Source organism: Gymnodraco acuticeps, unplaced genomic scaffold, assembly GCF_902827175.1.
Source record: "Gymnodraco acuticeps unplaced genomic scaffold, fGymAcu1.1, whole genome shotgun sequence".
Classification (NCBI taxonomy): Eukaryota; Metazoa; Chordata; class Actinopteri; order Perciformes; family Bathydraconidae; genus Gymnodraco; species Gymnodraco acuticeps.
Genome location: NW_022990943.1, coordinates 341,423 through 362,285, shown reverse-complemented (window position 1 = coordinate 362,285; position 20,863 = coordinate 341,423). Strand labels below are relative to the sequence as shown.

The 20,863-nt window shown below is 42.1% G+C and overlaps 1 protein-coding gene across 2 annotated transcripts in view; it reads right to left on the bottom strand.

Annotated features, from left to right (window-relative positions):
• Positions 1-20,361, bottom strand: part of LOC117558517 (apoptosis-stimulating of p53 protein 1-like) — a 107,764-nt gene extending 87,403 nt beyond the window's left edge. For both annotated transcript variants that reach the window (XM_034234764.1, XM_034234766.1), the window contains exon 1: positions 19,935-20,361. In XM_034234764.1, the coding sequence (XP_034090655.1) occupies positions 19,935-19,943 (9 nt within the window). In that variant the 5' untranslated portion in view covers positions 19,944-20,361. The remainder of the gene's footprint in view (positions 1-19,934) is intronic.
• Positions 20,362-20,863: the final 502 nt, after the last annotated feature.

The following is a 20,863-nucleotide window of genomic DNA, read 5'->3' as shown; positions in this document are numbered from 1 at the left end:
AAAAAGGTCGTTGACAAACATATTTCGTCATAGTTTTAGTCAACGAAATTAACACTAACACTAACACTAACACTAACACTAACACACACAACACACACACACACACACACACACACACACACACACACACACACACACACACACACACACACACACACACACACCACACACACAGCACACACACACAACACACACACCACACACACACACACACACACACACACACCACACACACACACACACACACACACACACACCACACACACACACACACACACACACACACACACACACACACACACACACACACACACACACACACACACACACACACACACACACACACACACACACACACACACCATTTTTATTGTATTAGGTTTCCAGGTTGAATTGAGGCGAATATTTGTAATGTTCAGAAGTTGTTGTGTTTAATATTCATGAGAATATTTGTCATTGTTCAAATGATAATAAACATTAGCATAAAGCATATTTGTCCACTCATATGTTGATAAGAGTATTAAAAAATATTCCTCTAAGTTACATTTAAAACAGATAAAAAATGTGCGATTAATTTGCGATTAATCGCGATTAACTATGGACAATCATGCGATTAATCGCGATTAAATATTTTAATCGACTGACAACCCTAGTTATAACGTTTTTTAACGGACGTTGTCTGATTATATAATCATATGCACGGGCCGCTAGTGTCTGTTGATCTCCAGATTAGATGCTCCATGGCGGAGGCTCTGGTAGAAATTGCCGGGATTTGCGTTTTTACCCCTTAATGTCTGACCAATGGTTGAACAGCATTTCCGTGCACATGACTTGTATTTAAAGTTTATAGTCCGTTTGAGTTTTGCCCGTGTGAACGCAAACCGAACCTTCTGAAAAATGAAACAATGTAACAAACTGTGGTCTGATGCGCACCAGAGAAGCGGACTATTAGGTGTGAATGCACCCTCAGATAACTTCAGCTCAGGTGAAGTAAAGGACTCTCTCAGTGTTTAGATCAGGGGTGCCCACCCTTTTTTGAACCGAGAGCTACTTTAAAGGGATAGTGGAAATCCGCGAATTTTGGGTTTAACTTATGTATTTTTATTAAAAATAAGCATAATAAACAATTTTTTTTTATTTCATGCGCCTAGTTTCATTTTATTTTCAATTTTACTGCGCCCTCTCAATGAAACGAAATACTTCGGGAATCGTCGGGAATCTTCGGGTGATGACGAGAGCATAGGAAGACGGGCACAAACAATGGCGGACATTCAATAGCATTTGCATGTGAATAGCCGACCTTTATTATGGTGAATAGATGTGTTTTGTATGGCTGTAGTGCGACAGCAAATGCAGAGAATGGCGTATCGACGCATGCGTTTCCAAGAAACCCAGCCATTCGTCGTCAGTGGGTGAAATTTGTTCAGATAACACGGGCAAACTTCACGGAGCCGAAGCTGACGAGTAATTCGGCAGTCGTGTGCTCCCGTCATTTTACTGACGATTGTTTCGAGATTCCTCGGGCTCTAGCTCAAATTGAAAGTGGAATACATAAGAAGTGAGTATTTTATTATGTTTTCTTGTTGATTTAATGCATCATTAGCCTGTACCATTTTGTACAACGCCATTTATCCGGTACACAGTGTCGAATGTGTACACTACAGTCATCATATAGACATGATAGACTAACAGTACTGTGAGTACAGCCTACACTTGACAGGCAGCCTGGCTAGCCCAGGATTAGTGATGACATTACATGTGTGGAATCTGTGGAGTCTCAGCTTTAAATCGTATATCTTGTTTGTGCAGTTAAGATAGTAATAAGGGCATTTCTACCGTGTGTTGTGTGTAAAAAAGCGTTAGCATTAGTTAGCATTGTTTCGCTCAATGCTAATTCAAAGGCTTGGTATTACTCTTGTGTTTTTTCTAGCTAACAATTGTTCTTATTGTCAGTTAGCGGAGTTTCTTACCTTTAAAAGGGTATGAAACATTAATAGTTTCATAAATGTTAAGAAGCCCTGAGACATGTGAGAGAAAAAAAACTGTGGGAGGGGTCCACTGGGGGGACCTTCGGGCTTAACTGGTTAACAATGATTAATATTTGTAAAGGCTACAGGTGATCTTAAGATGCGTGAGCTATGCTTAGGGACCTACCAGTCAAGATTATTTGTGCGTAGGGGTGCATCATCTGGCGCCTGGTCCTGGTCATCCTCGCCATTGCCCATGCCGTGAACCATCACCTCGGGCTCGGGCTCGAACAAATAAGGACGTAATGGTCCATCGTCTGGCTCAATATTGTCACCATCGTCGCTTACTGAACCGGATTCAGATTCAGTTCCTAAAACGACATTTTCGTAGGAAAGCCGAGAGGATGTTTCTGACTCGCTATCATCACTGGATACCTCGTACAATCCTTCTTCTTTGTCTGGTATATTTGCCCTTCCACGTTCATTCTGCATAGACGCCATGGTTTGTTATCGTATCGTCTTCCTGAGTTTTCGTCACTTCCGGTTTGGCTGAAGCGATAATTTCGTTTCTAAAAAACTTCGGGGAAGCTGCAATAAAGTGCTTCTAACATGCGTAAGGCAATTATTATATATTTTTAATCAGGTGTGATTGTTTTGGTACGTAATTATGCTTGTATATAAGTTAAAACGAAACTATTTGAGGTTCCATTTCCACTATCCCTTTAAAGTTACCAGTCTGCCGAGATCTACCAGTCCAAATAGAGAGGCGTAGCCATTACTGACAGCCTACTACCAGGTAAATACACACTTCTACTTGTATAAAACTGACCTTTGTACGATTAATACTTCATAAAATACTGCAGATCCTTTATCTTACCTCTTTCTAATCTACACACATACAAGTATTTTACTGAAGTTACACAACAGTGTTGTTGATACATAGTTGGAGTTTATTCACACGTCACATAGGTCACCTACTACAGTGGGTAATGTTTTCAAGAAACATTGAACAGTGCTGCCACATATGACACTCTGAACCCTTTCTTTGCCATTATATAAAAATAGTGTTGCTACAAAAGTATAAATTAGGCTTACTAATAAGACAACTCAGATCTGAAGCTACACAGGAATCTGCTGCCAAAGTGCAATAAAAAAGACCAAATTAATAGAATCAAACCCTTTTTTGTAGCATTTTAGTAGAGTATAAAAAGAAATGCCTTTAAAATAGGATGCAAGCAACACTAGTTTCTTAACCTGAATTGATGATAGACTATAATCAATTTAAACAGAACAGATCTGAATGTTTGCATTCTTATACCATTTTGTACAATAATTATAATGAATAAGTTCAAACAAACTAAAACTTACAGCTGATTAATAACGGTATCTAACTTGAGTTTTTATTATATCAAAAACCTGTTAAAATGCTACTGTTATTTTTACTGTCCCCCAAAAAGCTCGTCAGCAGCCTCCAGGAATGCTTCTTACACAACTTCGCCGTCTTTGAAAGACTTCATGTGTTTCGCAAGAACGTGACTGACACGATAAGATGCTATGGTAGCAGCCTTGCTCTTGTTGTTGGGCCTGGTGAAAATTGACTGCTGTGTAGGGAGGGAATTCCGTCTCGTAGCGTTTGTGCACTGTTTTGAAATGCCGCTTCTAAATAACCCTTCTTCGATAAAGCCACGCTCGCATTGCAGATGAGACAGATGGACTTTGAATTGGAATAGATACAAAAATAATCATCCTCCCACTCGGAGTGAAAATTATATATTTTCGGCTTTTTTGCTTCTGCCGTAATTGCGGTCTTGTGTGTGTGCGGACTGTCACTCCTGTTGACACGGACAACGTCAGCGAAATAGTGCCCACTGCCCACCAGCCACGCCCCGACACATGGGGTCACGCCGGCCAATCACAAAGCTTTGATGCGTTTAAGTGCATTATTCTGGCACAGGAAGATTATGTTACAGGACATTAACGATAAAACAGAATGTTGTTGTTCTATTTTTAGACACATCTCGCGATCGACTGGGAATCTCCCCGCGATCGACCGGTCGATCGACTGGTTGGGCACCCCTGGTTTAGATAGTTCACTTTAGTCTAAGTTATCTCAGTGGGTCTCAAACGGTTTGGTACGGTGGCCGGCAGGTGCTAACCCAGAACAATGGCCAAAAACGCATACAAAAGCAGGAAACAGCTGCAAATAATGAAATGAAAAACAAACAAATCCTGAAAACAAATACAACCAAAAAACGCTGCATTTACAGAAATTATGCAAACCAAATACAACACACAAACCCCAAAAACAAACGCAAAAGAAAAACGCTGCAAAGTCAAAAACACATACAAACCCCAAAACACACAGTGCTCCAGGCCTCTAGGGGGCGCCCTACATGGAACAGATTGATGTCTGACCAGACATAGAGAGAACGAACGAGAGTGATGCAAATTGAAGCCAGAGGAAACAAAGTTGATCGAAGTGGAGAAAGTCGATATATAAGAAGGTAAGTTTTGTTTTGATAGAAAGAGCGTCATATTTACCCAGCTAGCGTTAGCTTGTTTGGTAAAAGAGCTTGCAAGTCAAGAGACAGCATTGTGCACCTAAATGTAACTCTTGACATCATATAGATAGGTGCAGAGAGGAGTTGGTTTATTGTGCCCCAATGTAAATCCTAATGTGAGAGTTAAAGGACGGTCAACAATATAATGTACATTGGTCAGTTTGGATTTATTGTGGCATTTATTCTTAATTAAAATGAATCTATTTTATTTCGGTCAGTCATTTGTGTGTATGCAGGTGTGGGACATTCCAAATGTTCAAAAAGTGAGCACTCCAAGAATGGACAACAGTTTGCCAGGGTAAAATAAAACATTGTCAACATATTATTTTGTGCCACAAAAAGCAGAATGTTTTAACAGTAGTAGTTTGATCGTTGTGTTTACCTTTATCAGACCTCTCAGGCACCCACAACCAGCGTCTGATCGGGTAAGACTAATTAAAAATGTAATTATACCATGTAGGTTTGAATTTGTGAACATGAAATCAATAAATACCTTTGTGTGCACTTATTTCCTGGGTAAAAATAGGATGGAGCACCAACCCCATTCCAGGAGGTCAGAACAACTTCTATAGGTAAACGATGTTGACAGTTACATCGTGACACAGTTGTGTGGTGTGTATCTTTATTTGTACATTTGTATAGCCTCCAATCACAGTGGGTAACATTGCCAGGAAGCAGAACAATTATACTTTTATACATTTCCAAATGACACCCACAACATCTTACATCTTAGTGAAGACGATACAAAAAACACCCACAAATATTTTTCAAAGGTCAGATATTGTTTCTTGCATTCATTTAAAATGTTTACAAGGATTGTGCAGGAGTATGACAAAAGTGCTGTTGTCAGTTTAGAAGCCAATGTATTGAAAAAAAAAAACAGGAAGAGGATCGACATCCTTTTGTAAATATGACTGTCATGCATATATTATGTATTTGAAAGTAATTATTCAACTGTCTTCTCACTGCAGCAACTACACAAATGTGTATGCACCAGGGGCGGACTGGCCATCGGGACGATGGGCCGGTACTGAAGTGGGCCGATCGGTCGATGTGGGCCGGTCGGATAAGTCACTAGCACAGCCCCCCCCGTCGATAATTTACTAGCGGTATTTACTTGCGGTACCGAGGTGGGCCGGCGGTACCGCCCGTCGAGAGTATTTGTAGTCCCAGTCAGACAAAATGGAGGTGTGTCTTTCCCAGCCGCTCACTGTCTCAAAATCTCTATAAAGATAGAACTAATACACAATTATTAATGTATAATATAATCTGTTTTGTGTATTTAATCATGCATTGGTCTACAATTTAATGATGGCTTCTACATATTTCACATAAACAGACAATAAAAAAATGTGTTCTTCATGCTGATAACTAGTGTATGCATCTGCCAATTAGTATTCTAAACAGAGTAGTGTGTCGAATCCTTATTTCTTGCATTTGAAAAATAAAAGTGAACTTACTGTTGTGTTCAACTTCTGCCAAAAACATTTTTGCCACAGGAGCCACAGAACACTTGAACTGTCCCCAGATGTTGGCCACAGAAAGGACAAAACATGGCAACCTGAAAAGACATACATTGATGTAGTAAATCCATTTAATCAAGTCAATCAAAAACACAGTCAAATTTTCCACGGTACTCACTATGGCCTGTGTTATTTACCTGCACTCGATTTGTCATCTCTTTTAACAATGTTCTTCCTGTTACGGTGAGTGAAGCAGGCAGGACCCAAATGCAGAAAAAACTGAAAATACCTTTATTTCAAGGAGGGGGTCAGGAAGACGGGATTTTGGGCTGACAGCCCAGGAGCACAGCGGAGGACCCGGAAGGGATCTCGGGCGGAGGGCCCGGGGGCAAAGCAGAAGCCGAGAAGGGGGACTCGGGCGGACGGCCCGGGGGCAAGGCAGAGTCCAAGGTGGGGGACTCGGGCGGACGGCCCGGGGGCAAGGCAGAGTCCAAGGTGGGGGACTCGGGCGGACGGTGGTCCCCTGACACCGGCGGTCTTCGCCCTCGAGCCCGGCCCCCTGACCGCGGCAGTCAGGGGGCCGGGCTCGAGGGCGAAGACCGCCGGTGTCAGGAGGCCGGGCTCTCAGGGGGCCGGGCTCTCAGGGGGCCGGGCTCTCAGGGGGCCGGGCTCTCAGGGGGCCGGGCTCTCAGGGCGACGACCGCGACTCTCAGGGGGCCGGGCTCGAGGGCGAAGACCAGACAGCTCCGGAGGCCGGGCAGGACCCGGTGTCGGCCGAACAGGAACCGGAGCCGGTGGGACAGGCTTCGGCAGGATCCCCCACGGAAGAGGACCAGGAATTGGCAGGACCCCCCACGAGACAGGTGATGGCGGGGCCTCCAACGGAACAGGACAAGGGGTTGGCAGGACCCCCGGCAGAAGACTTGTTGGCGGGACCCCCAACGGGACAGGACATGAAGTTGGCAGGACCCCCAGCGGAACCTCCAACGGCACTTCAGTAGGGACTTGAGTTGGGACTGGAGAGGGGACTCGAGAGGGGACTCGAGAGGGAACTCGAGAGGGAACTCGAGAGGGGACTCGAGAGGGGACTCGAGAAGAAACTGGAGAGGGAACTCAAGAAAGGACTTGAGAAAGGACTTGAGTAGGGACTAGAGAAGGGACTTGAGATGGGACTAGAGAATTGACGAGAGAAGTGACTAGAGGTGAGACTAGGGAAGAGACTAGGGAAGGGACTAGGGAAGGGACCTGAGGAGGGACTAGGGAAGGGACTCGAGGAGGGACTAGAGAGGGGACTCGAGGAGGGACTAGAGAGGGGACCAGAGAAGGGACTCGAGAGGGGACCAGAGAAGGAACTAGAGTAGGGACTAGAGAATGGACCTGAGAAGGGACCAGAGATGGGACTATGGCAGCTGGGGCCAGAGCTGAGTCTGGAACCATGGCCGCTGGGGCCGGGACCATGGCTGCCGGGGCTAGAACTGGGTCTGGAACCATGGCTGCTGGGGTCAGAACTGGGTCTGGAACCATGGCTGCTGGGGCCAGAACTGGGTCTGAGACCATGACAGCTGGGGCCAGAACTGGGTCTGGGACCATGGCTGCTGGGGCTAGAACTGGGTCTGGGACCATGGCTGCTGGGGCCAGAACTTGGGCCGGAACCATGGCTCTTGGGGCACGGGCTGCTAGCCTGGTCTTGCGACGACTCCTTTTAGGAGCCGTTTGGAGGCTTCGTGGACCTCCAAAAGCCAGACGAGTTCCAGAGAACGGCTCCTGGACAGGAGCAGGACATGGGGAAGAAACAGGGGTTGACTCTGGACAGAACACACCGAGACGTTTGTAGTCAGCAGGCTGGAAATCACACACCCAGAGGAAGTTCAAAATCCAGCCAGGTAAGAATTTCACTAAGCCTGGTTTCTCCATAGCCAACCGGTGCGCCTCTACCCGAGCGGCCTCCTTCTGCAGAACACTGGACGCTCCCTTCCACCAATCATAGCAGCAAGCCAAATAAAAGGAAACATTTTGTAATTCCACCTCAAATTGATCATCTGCTGGGTCCATCTTGGTTGGTTCGTTCTGTTACGGTGAGTGAAGCAGGCAGGACCCAAATACAGAAAAAACTGAAAATACCTTTATTTCAAGGATATGGCACACAGACAATCAGAACACAAGACTAAATACAGGGAGGGGTAATCACAAGACGAGAAACAGCCGGACAGGGGAGGAGAAACACAAGGGCGACAGGTGAACACAATCAGACAATTAGACACACCAGGGAAACTAACGACAGGGGAAAAACAAGAAGGACCAGACAATATACAAGGGAGAAAACATGACAGGGAGAACAGCAAAACACCCAAAACCAGACATACAAAATGTGACATAACACAATAATCGTAACACTTCCCTCACTTTATCTTCTCTTCACGTGAAGCTCTCCTCTCCTCAGCTGGTGTAGTAGTTAGGCACGGTAACGCTAGCTATATAAATATGACGCTCTATGTATAAAAACAAAACAAAACTTACCTTCTTATATCTTTCTCCATTTAAATGAACTTTCTTTCCTCCCGATTTCCATCACTCTTGTTCGTTCTCTCTGTGTCTGGTCATACATCAATCTGTTCCACGTAGCGTGCCCCCTAGAGGCCTGGAGCACTTCCGGAATGTTTTTTTCTTGTATGAGTTTTGGGATTTGTACGTGCTTTTGACTTTGCATATCGTTTTAGTATTTGCAGCGTTTTTCTGTTGCGTTTGTTTTCGGGTTTGTGTGTTGTATTTAGTTTGCATAATTTCTGTAAATGCAGCGTTTTTCTGTTGTATTTGTTTTCAGGGTTTGTTTGTTTTTCATTTCATTATTTGCAGGTGTTTCCTGCTTATGTATGTGTTTTGGGCCGTTGTGCAGCGTTTGCACCTGCCGGCCACCGTAGTTTAGTCACGATTAATGTAAATAAGTATTTCTGAGGCACACGTTTATATGATCATTATAGGTATAAAAAAATAAGAGCATAAATGAAAAACAGGTATGAAATACTATGACAGTAAAAGAAGAATACAGTTTAAAAGGGGAGTGATTTTAAAATATCCATAAATAGAAAATTGGTTTACAGTTCTGTTTCATATGAGTGTTGAGAGATGTATCCATAGATCTCTTAATTTTGCTCTCAAAGTGCACCAGATTGATGCACTTCATTTCAATATTTAATAAAAAATCTGCCCCCGGACTGTAGAGGATGTTAGGTCTACCCCCCACTTTAAAAAAAAATAGCACTTTACCCCTGCTTACACCTATATGCCGTGAGCTGATTATCGAGCCTTCCTTGCAACAGTCGCGGTTGTACTGTGTGTGTGCGTGTGGCATAGTTCCCGTTAGAATATTTTTTCGGCGGTCAACATGTCCGTTAAAGTTTAAATCTTCCGGACAAAATGAGAAAAGTGCCGGTCAAAGGTCTTCTTTGTTATTTATTGAGCTTTAAAACAAATTGATATGATTAAATATTAAACTAATTATAGTAGATTAACTACATTATTCAAAAGTGAACAGTAATTTACAATAACACGGGGAAAATAAACGGAGCGCGCTCTCCTTCTATCATGCAGCTCGCGGATCAGTAATGAGTGACCCGACAGTGAAACTAAACATATCTATAACTAGTTTAGGTAGTTTGAGAGGTAATTAAAATAGCTACGTGTGATATTCTAACCTGAAGTGTGTGTTTTGTCCGCTCACCGCTGATCATGCAGAGCTGCGTGTCGACTCGTCAGCAGCAGCTGATCTCTCTCTCCCGTCAGATTAGACTTCACTCGCGTTTATGTCCATATCGATCAGATCCAGCTAGTTCTAGCTAATGATATGACTACCTGCTTATTAAAAGACACCTAAACAATAAGTGTCGCTATGCAACAGGGTGAGGCCGCAAAGTATAGCGCAGCATTATGCATTTGTTTACATGCCTACCGGAACCCCGAGGCATTACCAACAGATCAACGCACAATCAACCCATACAGGACATCTCTTTCTCCACATTAAGTGTTAGACATTAGAATTGACTATTCTTGTCTGTCACATACTCTTTTGTCTGTCACATAAGTTGCTCAACTGATGTGGTATTGCGCTAAACGGAAATGATTTTGAACTGACACTTTGACCGGAGAGATTTAGATTTGCTGGTCTTCAGCATATTTTACCGGTCGTAGTACGGTAATTACCGGCTAACGGGAACTCTGGCGTGTGGGGAGTGTTGCAGTAGAAAATTCAACTGTAGCGCCCGGGACATTAATGGGAAACCCTACATGTTTGAGCACCCTCTATGAAACGTCAAGCTACCCCACAGCACCCCAAAAGAAAATATCTGGTTCCGCCACTGATCATAACATACTAGAGATGTTAAGATTCACCGATTCGCATCGGTGCACCGGCATAAACGTTCAAGATGCGAGTGCACCGGTTGAAAGAGTGCACATCGGCTACAGTTTGGGTTGAACCGGGTTGAACTCGCGATGCATCGATTGTAGAGATGTCCCGATCCAATCACGTGATCGGCTCCGATCGCCGATCACGTGATTTTTAAAAGATCGGAATCGGGAGAAAAAGATCGGGAATCTTTAAAAAAATTATTTTATTTAATGTTACAAAACAAAAATGACCATGTTCACGTCTTAAAGTCATCCTGAGGCCTTAGTTTAGGTTTAAAATTACTAGGGATGCACCGAATATTCGGCCACCGAAAATTATCGGCCGAAAATGGTTAAAAAGGCCCTTTCGGCTTTCGGCCGAAAGGGTTTTAGCACCGAAAAAATATCACCGAATGTCAGAACAGGCTTACGTTGGTAACCTAATGTGTTGTTGTGATGACGTAATAAAGACGCGGCGACCATGCTCGCGGCTGGCTCACAGGGGGGGGAACATTGACCTTTGTCATCGAGATTGCCCTGAGCCTTTAACAAATCGTATTAAATAATCTGATGACAGACTGTAAACAGAATAGCTGAAATTTTAACAAACTAAATAACTCAGTTACCTCTAATCATTAACCCATGTTTGTATCATGTAGTTAACTCCGTGTGTTGCTGCTAGCATACATAACACCTGACGTGGAAACGTTACTCGTGGATGGGGCTACAGAGCTACTAGAAAGACGGTCGAACCCGGTACATTCCTCCGTCTGCAATGCATGCGGTGCACTTTTGCTAAATGTTTAGACAAATTGCTCGTGCTTACATGCTAAACTCTTATTGCACTTATGGTAACAAGTATTCTCCACATCGAGACGGGTAAAGTTTAACCACACCTCGGAGCGCGTTCTCTCCACCATCTCCGCAGTGTGCTCCGCTGCATGTAGCAGCTGCGTGTGTGTAAACTGCCCCGCCCCCTCGCACACAGACGGGAGAGAGATCTCGTCTGATCGAAAACACATCATAGACGCATTTGTTGTCTTTGCATATTAGAAACGAGTTGGCGACACTAAGACTGCGATATAATGTTTTTTAGCAATAATACATGACATATATAAATGTACTGTATGCATTCAAAAGTGCTGAATAAATGTTTTATGGACCCATAATAGTGATTATTATTTAAGTTAAGTTTTGCGATAATCATGTCTATTTCCATAATCAGGTAGCTGAACAACATTGGTAAAAAATGTATACATTATATATATATATTTCTATTAATCATTTTCGGCCTTTCGGCATTCGGTTTTCGGCCAACTGTTTCCTATTTTCGGTATCGGTTTCGGCCAAGAATTTCCCATTCGGTGCACCCCTAAAAATGACACAACATCATGTATGTGTTGCTTCTTTTGGGCTTGTTTTCAGACCTGGTTGCTTATTTCTCTCAAATCTGGCAACAGAGTGGGCGCAGTGTCTAATAGTAACAGTAAGCTAACGAGAGGCTACGTTTAGCTGGTGACTCGGGAGTCGGGACAGAGCAAATGTCAGGAATTTGGAAGTATTATAAAATTGAAAGCGAAGGCAGTGTAACAGCCAGATGCAATGTTTGCAAGAAGGAGGTTCCGCGTGGTGGAAAGAACAACACTCCAATCTAATACGATTGTTTGTTTTTTCATTTTTTTCCCCGTTTTTTTTCCAAATTGAATTTATTGAAATCTCCAATATCAACGTAATGCTACATTCACACCGGACGCGATGCAACGTTTGGGGGCGGCGCGATTACATGTAAAGTCAATGCAGAGACACGATCAGACGCGAATTCGCTCCGACGGCGCGCATGAAGCGGTGGACGCGGCGCGAATCACGCGATTGAGGCGATTGAAGGGGGCCGGGTCAAACGCGAGAGTTCAATTTGTTCAACTCGAGCGTAAAATTCACGTGACGCGTTCTCGCGGTAGCCAATCAGCGGTGAGGATCTCAGTCTGCCGTTACTGACATTAAACCAGAAAACATCAGCCATTAGCTGTTAGCAGTTAGCACACAGAGATCACAGCTCCTCATATCTGTTCAGAAACTGGACACAAGTTAAACAAGAACAAACCACAGACTGTCTGTGTCATGGCGAATACAGTCGCTGGCTTATTTATGTCTGTAGGCCGTTGTTATGAGTGTGGAGCAGAGATGTTCACAAGTCTTTTTTTGCAAGTCCAAGTAAAGTCTTAAGTCTTTGGTCACGAGTCCAAGTCAAGTCTCAAGTCTTTGTGGGGTGAGACTTGATCAAGTCTCAAGTCTTTGGTCACGAGTCCAAGTCAAGTCTCAAGTCTCTAAAAAATAAAAGTCTCATGTCTCTTCTGGTTGTAATAAGCCTTCTATTGTCTGCTGCTATCCAGTCTGTTAAGAATACTGCACAGCTATATCTAAGAAATTCAAAGCATTTACTGTATTATTATCACTCCTATATCTATTAGCATACAGTATCAGTACTGATTAGTTGTTTGTTATATGATCACTTTAAACAGGCTATTGCAATGCAATATGAGGAAAAACATCACACTTTAGCTAAATGCAAACAACTTATAAGCAAAACACTTCAGAATCAGAAATCAGTATCACAAATACTTTATTAATCCCCCGCAGGGAAACTGTGTTAAAAGTACTTAAAAGTATACATTTGTTCTGTGCCATTTGCAACTAAAAAACTATTGCTGCAATATTATCTGAAATATACTGAACTGGTGATATTAAAACATGACCTGTTCCAAAAGAGATATCTACCATTAACACCATTTACCAGCCAAATGCTGGTAAATCGTGCACGTGGCTGGTACTGTATGTTGCACGCACCAGCCAAAAATAACAATGGCAATCTATTGAGTGGCTGGTAAAATTTCAACATTCACTAGGCTAGCCATTTGGCCAGTGGACAAAAATGTTAAAATGTGACCTCTGCAACCGTATTGTTTAATTACACTGGGTCTCTAATGACATCTTTTAAGTCTACTATAAATAAACATATTCCTCTATCCTCTCACTCAAACCCAGTGTAATGGTAACCTGATAAACCTGTAACATTAACGTTACGTGGTCAACAATAAACCTGTAACCTGCCTATAAACCGACAGATGTATTTATGTATGTAACTATGTATTTTTCTACGTTTAACGTTAGCCAGTAGATGGTGGCAGCGGAACGTAATGATTAACGTTACCGACCTTTTTTATGTCATGTCAAGAGTTGGATGTCAACGCCACTCAACGCAAACAAGTGTGACAAGCAAACATTCACTCATCTTTTCAAATATTCAGTTACAAAGCTAGTAGCAAGCTAAGTTAACATTATATAGCTGATGCTGAGCTAAACATGTTTGCTAACCGTCTATATCCGTTAATGTGACTGACCTCTCCGGGTGAGTTTTCAAGTGCCTGATGAAATGTGACGTTGTTGCACCAGCATCCTTGATTTTAATATTGCAGACTTTGCAGTGTGCGCTCCTTTTGTTGGTGCCGCCGGCGTTTTGTTCGAAGTTTTTATAGTTGAACCTGCAAGCGGTACAGCTGCAGGTGTACCGCCGGTCGCCATGGTGTGACCATGATGTTAATGTTAAAGGTGGGGTAGGTAAGTTTGAGAAACCGGCTCGAGATACACTTTTTGTTATATTCCATGGAATGCTCTTAACATCCCGATAGCCGGCCCGGCTAAAGTAACTGGATGGCCTACCTGCCGGTCAGCCTTCCATCGGGGCACAAACTTATCTCGTGCCCTCATTGGTCATGTGCGCGTTCGTGTGTGTTGGAGGAGGGGCTCTGTGAGGAAGTGGCAGATTTTCTCCGGTTGTGTATTTTCAAATTCTAGCGATCTCGAGCTGGTTTCTCAAACTTACCTACCCCACCTTTAATACGCCAAAAATAGAAAACACAATGATTGTTCACGAGTCCCAAAACACGAGTCCAAGTCGAGTCCGAAGTCTTTTGAGCAGGAGTCCATGTCAAGTCTGAAGTCTCTGTGTGTGCGACTTAAGTGCGACTCGAGTCCGAGTCACAAACTCGAGTCCCCATCTCTGGTGTGGAGTGAGCATATACAACGTTAGCTTAGCCTGGTCGACCCAATCTTCATTCAGAAAACAAGCATTTAAAAAAGTGTTTCGCCTGCCGTCTTGTCTGCAGACTTGTCAAGCATTAATTCATGGTTTTTACTAACCGGCATCAGTATGTTGTTAAGTCGGCATCATTTAGAAACGTGTATTACAATTTAATCACAGTAAAATATGTTCATTTTGTTGTAATTGTAGCTCCCGAGCCAGCGAGTAAACACAGCTGGCAGCCGCGGTGAAACTCGAGCGACTAGAGCGATGCGATAGGAGCGTTTAGAGCGAAGCGAATATTCGCATCGCGTCCGGTGTGAACGTAGCATAAGAGCTTGTGCCTCTTCGGGGGGTGCTAACACTTAACCATAAACGTTATCGTTTACTTTCTCCGTCTTTATATGTAGATATTACTTTTCTCCGTTAATCTCCGTCACGTTGTTTCCAAAGCAACAACAACTTCCTGTCAACAGCGCTACCTCTCCTTCAAAATAAAAGCATGTCCACAAATAGGAAGCCAAGCCAAATTACACTTAAGACATATACAACTGCAACGAAAGTAACAAACACAATGCGATATCCTTTTCAATTTCAAAGAACTCAAATTGGGTTACATTAACAAATAACTATAAAACAACAATACTGTTGAATAACACAAATAAGTGGTTCGCTGCTGATTACTATTGAATTGTGTTACTCCAGTAAGATGGAAATATAATACTTTGTTTATTCATGTTATGTTAAGCTGCTGTTGTTCATTGCATTATTACTAGACTAGTTAGTCTTAAGGCTAGAATTCTTCACCAAGCCACATTTTTATTTTATTTTATTATTTGTGACTGAATGTGAACTTGTGAAGCTAGTCAAACTACCTCTTTCCAGTAGAGTTATTTTTGTTTTGTTACTGCACTATCTCCACTCAATTAGTTTACATGGTTATTTTGTGGTGGACCACTGATAAGCTTTATTTTTGTTTTGATCCAATGCTGCACAACTGAACTGATCCAATGCTGCTGTGAAAAAAAGAAGCTATATCCATGTTGGATAGAATGGATAGTTGGGTACTGTCATTTAAATAAAAAAATAACCTTAAGGGACAACTTGAATGCTTTTTTTCCTCTTTTTTTTCTCTTAATGCATTGCATAAAGATCGGATCGGGAAAAATCGGTATCGGCAGATTGTCAAAATCAAATGATCGGAATCGGATCGGGAGCAAAAAAAGGTGATCGGGACATCCCTAATCGATTGCGTAGCGTCTTTGCATCGGTAAAAAACCGATTCATTCATATAAAATCCCCTCATCTTGTCAACGCTCAGCGCTCAGATCTTTGATATTTGCTTCGCCACTACGGAGGCCGAGAGTCAGTTATCAACACACACGGAAGTTGAGGAGAAAGAGAAACACAGCGCACCGAAAAATACCTACAAATCAAACGTTTGCCAACACTTCGGATTGTTCAAGAAAGACGGTGTAATAGTCCTTTATGCTAGGCTATATAGTTGACCGCAGGTCATGGAGAGTAATAAGGTATCCGTAGACCTTTGTATGAGGTATCTTTATTACTTAAGGCGAGACACCCCAGGTGAATAGGGTAATTTTTTTAACTTAAAGGTATCAGCTAGACATTTCTCCAGTTAATTACTTACAATAAGGCAATTGTCTTTTGTATTACAAGTTTTCTGAAATAGCATGTTTAAATATGCAAATTATCCATTATCTCATTAAATATGCACATATTTTAACACATTTCAGGAATCGAAATCTGAACTTTGGATATAGCCAGATTCAAAATTCTTGTTTCATTTTGTAGTCATATTAGTATCTAAGGCTTTTACAGAAGGGATATTGGATATCTCTTTTTATCATTCCATAAATCAGAAAATACTGTCAACAGCCCTAAAATATCCATTTTCGCCATGTTTTTAGGTATACAATGTTGTATAATTCAGGCTATGAATTATATATGAACAAACCCTTCAGTAAAAGCCTTCATAATATTGATAGGAATATAACTGGAAGGTTTGGTGTCTCTACGTGCTACTGAAGTTGAAATTTCGAACTCAGAGTAGGAGAAAAAACTCATTTTGAGAAAACGACCTTTAAAGATTGCAGTGAGGCGCTAGCTAAACCCTCCTGTTCTTTGAATGACAGCTTGCGCATCGACGCACTCCGTGAAGGTATTTTATGTTCAGGGTCATTTTGTTTTATATAACCTTGCTTCGTGCAAGTGACAATTGTTGTCGTCTTCTCTGTGAACGTTTTTTTCGCCGTTCTTTTGGCATTTTGAGATTTCAATTTCTAGCTGAAAGCTAACCAGGAAGTGTTTTAGCACACCACGTGACGCATCTGAACGAATCACGTTGTCAGAAATTGACACCAGCCAATGAGATTTCGTTTCTTGGTTTAAGACCCCTTTGTGCTTTCACGATTGGTTGCTGATACAAAGGAAATGACCATATTTGGATCTGATGAGATTGTGCAGGAGAGACACAGCTTTCCAGCGATACCTCTGTTGACATGGTGCACACAGCGGTCGCGGTACTTTATGTTACGTTAGAATGCTAACTTTTGGTGAATTTAGGAGAAATCTACAGACGCAAATAGACAAACTATAGTAAAATAAACACTTAAATGTGTATTTTGTACGTTTTCCTTCCAAAAGCCTGAAAGAAAACATGTTATGGAATCAAAATAGCACAAAATCTCAAAATTGACCAGTACTTGAAAAACGATGTTTTTGCCTGCCGTGTCTCGCCTTAACAGGTCTACAGCCATGATACATAGATCCGTCCTAGATGCGGGCTTGCATACACACAGTATCACTCCGCAGCCGCACCCCATCAGTAACGTCCTGATGGTATGTGCGCGGCACTATATACTAGAGATGGTCAACTTGAAAAATCGCTCGCAAATTGTTAACGATGCCGAGCCGCTTTAAAGTACACAAGTAGTACGAGGAACGCACATAAAGAGGCGACATGGGGTCTGCGGCTGAAAAGAGAAACCTGAAAGTTAGACATATGAGTTAAATCACTCAGTGAGGTGTTCTGTCAGAGAGAGTGGTGTTTAGTTTACAGCAGCCTGTGACGGCCAATAATAATTTAAATGTCTTCCTTACTGTAAGCAGTTATGAAATACCTGTTTGTGAAAGGTTATTTGTATTCTTTATTGTTCATATATAAACCACTGCTTTCTGCTCACTGGTGAGTTAGCCTATGAATGAGTGTTAAGCACATCAGGCTGGCAGCTGTATGGGCATTGCACTATGGTAGCTGTTATTTGCATATTGTTAATCATGAACAATGCATCCTTACATTGTTTTGAGGTGTTATACAATTGTACTCTGGAGAGCTTTTAAAGGTAAAAAAATAAACGGCATGATGGGATGTGCAGTACCAAATATGTAAAGCACTTTTTTGTTAATGTATGATTTGCTGCTGCGGAATAAAACAAAAATCCTCTGTCGTACCATATTGAAGTATCATTATTTTTGCATCGTGTTGAATCGCATCGTACCGAATCGCATAATGTTGAATCAAATCGTATCGAACTGTATCGCAACAGGGGTGAATCGTATCGTATCGCATCGCCTGGTGTTTCAAATGTATCGTTAATGTATCGTATCGTGGCAACGTATCGAGATGCGCATCGCATCGGCCTCAGTGATGGAGATGCACATCCCTATAACATACAGCAGTGTCAAAGTTTAGGACATTGAACCTAATTGGCAATGGTTTTTCTGATCGCTCAAAATTAACCAACCAGAATAATAGACAACTGTTGTAATTTGTAAATACCATACTAACATCTATCTAAATAAGGGTGGTGTTGTTTTAAAATATTTCATAAAACAATATTCATCCATCCTTTGGACCCTTTAAACCACAAACGAGGCTCCCTCCATTGCCCATTGAAGGATTATTAATGGAAAGCCCAAAACACACTCCAGTAGGTTTAGGGTAAATGGTTACCGTCTTCAAAGGAGAGCGCAGAACTTCCGGTTTTGTACTGTTACAATTTGAGCCAGTCAATGAATAGTTCAAGGGATTAGTTTGTCGAAATCGTTGTAATGATTGAAAAACATTTAATAAACTACCTTTTATAATAGTTTGTAAAAGCTGCACACGCCCTGCTTTTTTGTCTGTTATTTGGGGAATTGTTGAAGTGAAAACAAGCCGATGGTTAAAGCTATTAAAAAGGTAGAAATTGTCAAACATAATTAATACTTCAAAAGGTGAAATTCCATTTAGTAACAATTTAATGTTGCCATTTAGCTACACGTCCGAAAAGCCTTCAACTGTAGGGCAGACTTAAGCAGAGGTGGGAATTAACTAAGTACATGTACTCAAGTACTGTACTTAAGTACTGTTTTGTCATACTTGTACTTAGACCCCGTTTACACGGGAACGCAAACGCATACGAAACGCAAACGAACTGAATACGATATCAAAAAGGTCTTCCGTTCACACGAGACCGCTCGAAAGCGCTGGAGACGCTGTAGTACATATGTCGGGCCTGTAAGTGGCGCTGTACTTCTGCCAGAAAATACACTAAAAGCAGCAAAGAAGACCCCCGAGCATGGTTGCCATGGTTGCCCTTCTGTTTATGCCCCGAGGTGGATTTAGCAAAATGTAGTTCATGTAGTTCTCCATGTCCACTTGTTGCTGATGGTTGTGGTAGAGGAGCTGTAGATGTTGCACTAACATCTGTAGCAAGGTCAGTAGCAGTAGCAGTAGCTACTGACAGTTGCTACTGACCATGCTACAGCAGTGAGCAGCAGAGGTGGGGAGAAGTGGGGCTGTGGCTTCATCGCTATCAGGAAATTATCGTATAGGACGTGCACACGGAGCCGTTTGGCACCCCAGAGCGTTCCGTTTGCAGATCTATCCACCTTGGGACCCGTTATCGTTTGCGGGGTCCGTTTCCGCGTTTCCGTTACGGCCTCGGAGCGGATACAACCGTTTGCGTTCTCGTGTAAACAGCACCTTAACTTGAGTATTTCCAATGTATGCTCCACTACATTTTGGAAGAATTTATTGTACTTTTTACTCCACAACATTTATTTAACAGTCATAGTTACCAGCTACTTTTGACGTATAAAAACATATGACATTTCAATAGGACATAATGCAGGCCTGTAGGCTACTACCAAATACCAATATATATATTTTTTAAAAATGCTCTTAATATTAAAAAACTGCAACACTTAGAGGCTCTTACATGTATTTCTAAGCAATTAAAAGCATGAATATTTACTTTTACTAAATGAAGTACATTTAGCTGACAATAATCTGTACTTCTACCAAAGTAACATTATGAATCCTGGACTTTCAAACCAAAGTATTTGTACTTTTACTTAAGTGAAGGTTCTTAGTTCTTCTTCCACCTCTGAATTTAAGTCATTAGCATGGATTATGAAGCACATGTTAGCCATGAAGAAACATTTCAAGATATAAATCACAGCACAAAAAACTCACCGGTAACATTCCTGCTGTTAGTCCTCCTGTCCCGTTAGAAAAAGAACACTCTCCTCCTGGTTTCCCGCCTCCTATCCTCCTCTCTTCTTATTGTGAACTTTTTCTGTCTTCTTCTTTGGTATTCCATACATCCAAATCTGTCTTCTTCCTCTCTTTTCTCCAGACAAATATCCAGATGCTCAGAAAACTAACGCTCGAGCTCCTTTCCTCTTCCAATCCCTCCCTCTTCCTTCCTCTCTTTCTTTCTCACACACACACACACACACACACACACACACACACACACACACAGACTGAGTTAGTTAGTTAGTTTAACTCAAGGACAGGAAGTCAAACTGTGTGTGAGAAAGCTGGAAACACCAGTAGTAGTTTCATCATCAGAATGGCAGTGGTTTCTCCGGACGGTGCTCAGCAGGCGGTGCTCCGGTGTTGGTGTGTGGGGTGAACTGGGTCACCGTCCCGATCAGCCCTCCCATCTGCCCCCCGCTCACCTCCTCCTCCTCCACCTCAACCTCGCGATATATAGCCTCCAGGTTCAATTAAACATGTAGCAAATAGTTGGTGGAATAATCACAATAATTTCAATCAATACTATTTTCCAAATGTTTGTATTAATGTTATTTTTGAGTGACAGCGCCCTCTCTCGGCAGTGTGTGCAACAACAATGCTTTTTCACAATGATTGTGTTTGAAGGTTTTATTGTCATATGCACAATAGCCACAATGTAGTTGTTGGCCATACAAATCATAAAACATATATCTTAGGATATAAAAAAAGACATAAGGAAGTAAATGAGTACAATAAAAATGAGTGCAAGTAATACAATGGGGAAATTAAAATTCAAAAATAAGTAAACTATTAGCAAATGATGCATACAATTAGGTTATAGATTAAACTGAATGTTAAATGTAATACTGTACAGTAGAATA